This window comes from Dermacentor andersoni, chromosome 8 (assembly GCF_023375885.2).
Source record: "Dermacentor andersoni chromosome 8, qqDerAnde1_hic_scaffold, whole genome shotgun sequence".
Taxonomy (NCBI): domain Eukaryota; kingdom Metazoa; phylum Arthropoda; class Arachnida; order Ixodida; family Ixodidae; genus Dermacentor; species Dermacentor andersoni.
In genome coordinates, this window is record NC_092821.1 from 84,944,787 (window position 1) to 84,951,174 (window position 6,388).

Below are 6,388 nucleotides of genomic sequence, written 5' to 3' on the forward strand. Positions count from 1 at the left end.
GTGTCCTACATGTCAGTAACCTGGAAACATTGACGATTTTATACTAGTATGCCGCCGATTTAGAAATCCGAGGAAGAAATTCAAATTTTCAATCTGGAAATTTGGTAATTTTTAACTTCTCAAAATATCCTCTCCTTCGCCGTTTCTTTGAACTTTAGCCACAGAAACATCTGCGTGACCATTTACGACTATTTGTGTGACACAAGAAGGCTGCCATGTTAATTACCGAAATCAATAACTAGGTAGCTCATTAAATTGCTGATTCTGTGTTCGAAATTATTGTAATATCACCTAAACGAACAACAAAAACTTTGCTGCGTATACATATGTACAATTATTTTTATTTCTACATCTCGCAGGTAAACCTATTTCTTAATTATTATAGACGTTATACGTCCCCATGATCTACTTTTTCGTTTAGGTTTTTCCCTCTCCCGGTTCTCTTTAACCTATAACCACCGGCTTCTTGGCCGATCGCCTGTAGTGGGCAAGCGCCACAAGTGAGGAACAAGAAAGCAAGCAAGCAGGCAAGGCTCTGAAGCGTCAGTGGCAGAACGAACGATTTGGTGACAAATGCAGAAGCCCATCGACGCCTACCGCCAGCCGTGGGAGACTGACGAGAACTGGGACCTCCGGCGAGAGTTCATCATGGCCAACGACGGCAAGGTCGAAGAGGTGAGACAGATTCTTGTTTCGTTGATACGACCCCATAAGTATGCTCGTGGTGAAAGACAGGCATACGCGGGTTGAGCTGGTTCAAGTACTCTGAAGCAGCAGAAGCTTGATGTGGGCGAGTTGGTTGAGCATACTTGATGAAAAAAGAGAGCGCTACGAAGACGAGGACGAAAGAACAACATGTACGACAGACAAGGCGCTCTGAAGCAGCAGAAGCTTGATGTGAGCGAGTTGGTTGAGCATACTTGATGAAAATAGAGAGCGCTACGAAGACGAGGACGAAACTTTAAATAGATGCAACCAAGGACGGCCCATCGTGACATCACGACCTCCCTATCGATTGCGATGAGGTTGATGCACGTGGCGATGGGACATGGTTGAACTTGTGAAGACAGGAAAGAGCCCAATGTAGAAGCGCCTTGTCTGTCGTGCATGTTGTTCTTTCGTCCTCGTCTTCGTAGCGCTCTCTTTTTTCATCAAGTATGGTTCAAGTACGAACGCTGAAGCAACGCTTCCCCTAATAGTCCGCTCCGGCGCAATGCCGCAAACCACAGAGCTTTTGTCAGCCTCTGTGCCGGAGCCTGGAGAGCGTTTTGGCTTTCCCCTTCTGGCGTGATCGACGCGCGCCCACACATTGGCAATCCTGCCGAGAACTGGGTGTGCACCACGCCATGATCCATACACTGGCCTGATTGGATCGGACAGTAAACGCCAAGTTAAAAAATTTTGTTATCGGGCGCTGATAAACGTCCACGGCTTCCCGTCGGTCTCTCTCGTGCGCAATGGAGGAGCGGCGCAAGTAACGTGGCTGCCGGAGTTCCTCATCGCGCCAGCGCTGCAACACGTCTGGTATTCTCACGAGATTTCCTTATTAAATTATGGAGTTTTAAGTTCCAAAGTCACAAGAACATGAAGTACGCTGTAACGGGTGACTCCAAATCAATTTTGGCCACCTGGGTTCTTTAACGTGCACCTGCATCTAAGCAGAAGAGGAATTTCTTTTTTTTTTTCCTTTCGCCCTCATGAAAATGGAGCTGCCGCGGCTGGGATCGAACCCCCGACATCAAGCGCAACGCTATAGATACTGGGATACTCCAGTGGGTTACATTTCTTACATTTTCAGAATCGTGTCAAGCGCACAGCTGAGGAATGGATTTAGAATTTTCTATTCTATTGCTTTTTCTCAAGTTTACCCAACCTGGTTCTCAGGTGAGAACTCTCAAAAGGAATGTAAGATACGATATATGTAAGAGATAAATAACTAGGCGTCCAACTTTAACTAAAACGTTGTCAGCATAATATTCAATCTTGCATCACAGATTCACTGGAACGCACTTCCTAAAATCGTTTTTCGAGGCCACTAATTTTCGCAAAGCACTTGCAAGTTACATTAGTCTGCTGTCTGTTTCAATTTTTCTTATACAGGTGCAAAGATAATTATCCTGCTCATTTGTAAGTGCGAATACTCAATTATGTTTACTTATTGTTGGTGATTTATGTATATCTGATGCCCGCATCTTGTACTAGGTATATTTCTTTTATCATATTCTCCGCTGTTTGTGCCAATCTGGTCGGCAGTGTTGTGAAATAAATAAATAAATAGCTTCAAGATGTTTGTGACACGTCTTAAATGCTAGGTTTTTTTTCATATTCCCCGCTAGTTGTGACAATCTGGTCGGCAGTGTTGTGAAATAAATAAATAAATAGTTTCAAGATGTATGCACTGTTGGGCAGACAGTGACTGAGTGGATTATGTTATAGATAAAAATCCACCGCTTGACGAGTAATTACAGTTATAGTTGGTGCAATAAACTTTATGAGCTATGACAATGTAACTGTGATTGTTTATTGCAGTAAGCTATGCCCAAACTCAGTAATGAGTACAAAGAAAAAACTTTCCCAAGTAACTTAGCACCTAATGTACACATATGACAACGGCTATGTAACGTCATGTTCCCGTTGGTTATTTCATATACCGGTCAACCTGTGAAGATTAAAATTCGTAAAAATCTTGTAGACAGCTCACAGAACAAGTGGAGGGGAATAGTACACGTCTTACTCTATCTTACTCATATGTTTGCCCTCAGCACACACCTTTTCTGGGATACGTACCCACCATAATAATGATTATTTTTCTCGTAAATACCGCACACAAGCAGGAGAATCTTGGAACAGTAAGGACTCGGAGGCTACACATTGTATTTAGATACCGGCAACTTTCTTTGTTGCCGATTTCGCCTCAGTAAGTGCTCTGAATAAGCTCACTCGACGCTGGTATCCCTGAACTGCTAATTGCTGTGAGTAAATTTTTCAACCTTCCTTTGATTTTGGTACTAGCACTGTATCCTGCCCTCTTATTTATTTTTCATATTTTTTTTTCGCCCTACAAACTATGTCGCAGCAAAAGAAACAGCACCAACTAGCTCTGCTCTGAATAAACTTACTCTACGCTGGTGCCCATCTGGTGTCCTTTCAGAATATGAAGACTTCAAAGGACAAAGTAGCAGTCTATTTTTGTAAAGCATGACGAACATTTATAAAAGCGAAGAACTAGCCCGACTTCGTAAGCATTACGAAGAATTCAGGAGAGTCGGCAGGTATGTTATTGGTCGTCAGTTACGATTATGTTGCATACTGGCAACCTATCATGTCAATATCGTCGTAACTTAGGTAACAATTCAAGCTAAAAACACAGGACACCCATTAGATTTGTGAGTATAAAGACACGCAGGCTCAACGCACATGTTGGAATCTACTGGAAGCGAACGTTTGGTGACGCAGTAATTTAAATTCACTAATGACGACGCGTCAAATGTTTTTCACTGTCATCCTATGCAACGTGTAATCTAACATTTTGTTTACGTTTATACATCACAAAGACCCCAACTTTACCATTCGTTCATTTTTTTTTTTTGTGCTTACGGTCTATACCGCCCGCTAGCTACGCTGAAATACAAACTACAAATCAGGCGGATGGACAGCGTGAGACGTCTTCGAAGCGATGTCACCAGAGCGACGGTGACCTATTCAGCTTGTCGAGGGAAGAATGCTGATGACAGGTGCGTGTGCGGCACGCATCAAGCAGCATTTTTTGACTCGGTACCCTTTGTGTCACACTTGCACATAGCAATTCTGGGGGACTGGTCAAGAATGGGTACACACACAGTGGCATGCACCAAATAGTTATGTAAAATAAAGTAAATCAAAGAATCCGGTAAATGTAATCCGTTATTCCTGATAGGTAACATCGTTTGTTCAGGTTTTATGTAGCATTTCTTTTGTTTGTTACTCAGAACACAGGTGCGCTTACTTGCACTACTTTATCGGTCTACATACAAGGCTTGTGTAAGCGTGTTCGCTGGGGAAGGCGCTTTGGCATAAACCAAATATCATCATTATCGCTTCGCCCAGACAAAACACTCCACAATGCGTTGGCATGGTGGTGAAAGGCGGCCACCTTGAACAAGTGGTGCCCCCTTTTCCTCGCAGGTCTTGCTGCTGAGCCTATCGCAGGCGTTCATCAACATGAAGACTCTGCGCTGCACCTACCCAGCCGACGTGTGCTCCGAGGTTGCCGAGTTGTCCAAAAACGTGGATAGGCTTCCCGAGCTGCTGGCCAAGCGGCGCCAGAATAGGAGCATCTTGTTCGCGAACGAACCAAAGCGCGGTGCTACCACCAAGAAGGCGCGGTATCCACCGCTCGAGCTGCGCTGAACGCAGAACCTATAGATGGACGCTGCTTGACGACAGCTGCCAACAGCGTCGGATTTAAATTGATGTCTCGTTCAAATCAATGACATGCAGAAATCTGGGAATTGAAAAGTGCCGGGGCTTCTGATAATACATTTTGAACAACATAAGTAAACCACATTTTACAGCGAAGCTGTTAGCCTCTCGGTGACCGTCATTTTTCGTGTCCTCGTCCGTTAGCGAAGAATGTGGGCCGATTCCGGTGGCAGTGTAGAGGCCAGCAGCAGTGGCTCGTATCCCCGTAATGCAGAGGTTTCAAGCACTCAGCAAAGTGAAGCGAAAAGTGCATACATACTTTGGAATCGCGCATACAACATACAGAAAAGCACACGTTTCAATAAAGAACAAGCACAAAACAAGCATCCGAACCACATAATTGATGATAAGGCACTCCTCATAACAATGCGAAGGACTTCGCCCTCCCCGCATGCGGTTCCCGGTAACGATTACTGTTGCGCAAGCTGCCGCGGCGACGGCAGCTTGCGACGTGGGTATGATGTCACTAGCATTTCGTAAATAAAAGAACCAGCTAGCAGCTGATTTCAGTGTTGTTGGAGCATCGCTATGGGCGACGGCGTGTTGTCAAAGTTACCATTAATCCCATTACGACCATTAGTCTAAATTACAATTGCTATCATTACTCTAAAGCAATGAAGCATTGCATACACCCCTCAAAAGTTGTAGTGGTATTTCCAACAGTCACGCTGGGCATCCACTTTCGCAGTGCCAGGATGGAGAGTCAATATTTCAATTAAAAATCTCCAATGACACCAAACTAAACAATACCGCCGTAATGGCTATAGGGTCCGACAACGCTTTGTGTTAGAATAGAAAATTTTTTGACAAAAATAAATGATACGGGAGATTTTTATAGGTGGTTTGGTGAGCGAGACACGCCCAAATTCGTTGGAAATGAGCGCAAGTACTGATTCGTGATGGTTAACGCAACTAATGAACAGAAAGCTACAGAATAAAGGCAGGAAAGAAGGAAACGAGGACAAGAACAGGAATTGTGACTGCGAAAATGAGAAACAAGCAAAAAACAAAAATAAGAGCAGTGAAAACGCAACTGAAAACGTCCATGAACTGAATCGAACTGAAAACGTCCATGAATCGACGCCGTATTTATTTTAATGGTTGATAGTTATATTATTTTACCACCGTCATAATATTGTTGTCGTGACCTGACAGTCGTAGTTTTTGGCAAGCTAAAAGGGCATGCACCATCGTGAGTTGAAACTTCCTACATCTATTCTCACTGTAAAAACGTAGCTGAACGCACCATTTATTTGTATGGAAGTAGTCATATGCACTTAAGTGCGCTTTCAAAGACGTCTTGGAATGCGATAAAGCACTTGCATTAGGTGCAGCGACGTAAATTCTTTCGCTTTACTTTCCCGAATCGATTCACCTGTTATTGGCAGAAGATAATTTTGTTCTTGTACCCATGATATCAGGCCACAGTAGCAGCAACAACATTCCGATTTCACCGAGGCAACAAAATGATCGGTTCGGGAAAGTAAACTGAATCCCCCTTAGTGACCGATCAAGCGCTCGCCTTCTATCGCGGCCACTTGTACGTGACTTGACGAGAAAGCGTGAATGTGCCAAGCCACTCGCTTGCTTCCGGAATAATCCGGTTACGTGCCACATACTTCACGTTCTCTTTCCTTTACTGCCTTTCTATTAGAACCTGAGCACGTACAGTCGACACCCTAACAGCACGAGACGTCGTCCAGTTTCAGACGGCTTTTACCTTTCAGTACGCGTATTGCTAAGTTATTGCTAGAAAGCTATCAGCTATGCGCTAACCACTCACTCATTTCTGCGTACGTCGAGTATTAAATTTCGAAAAAACTTTACAAAGCAAAAACTTCATCGAGTCACGCAAATTAGTGCAGCTCTATTCTTTCGCCAGGCTTCACACACAAACGCGCGCGCACATTCACTCACACACGCACAC

General features: G+C 44.0%; 1 protein-coding gene across 1 annotated transcript; it reads left to right on the forward strand.

Moving 5' to 3' along the window:
• The first annotated feature begins 481 nt into the window (after nucleotides 1-481).
• On the forward strand, nucleotides 482-5,963 carry LOC126538709 (partner of xrn-2 protein 1-like). Its single transcript, XM_050185430.3, has 2 exons — nucleotides 482-675; nucleotides 4,165-5,963. Exons 1-2 carry the CDS (start codon nucleotides 574-576, stop codon nucleotides 4,387-4,389), a joined length of 327 nt encoding a protein of 108 aa, XP_050041387.2. The 5' UTR covers nucleotides 482-573; the 3' UTR covers nucleotides 4,390-5,963.
• Nucleotides 5,964-6,388: the final 425 nt, after the last annotated feature.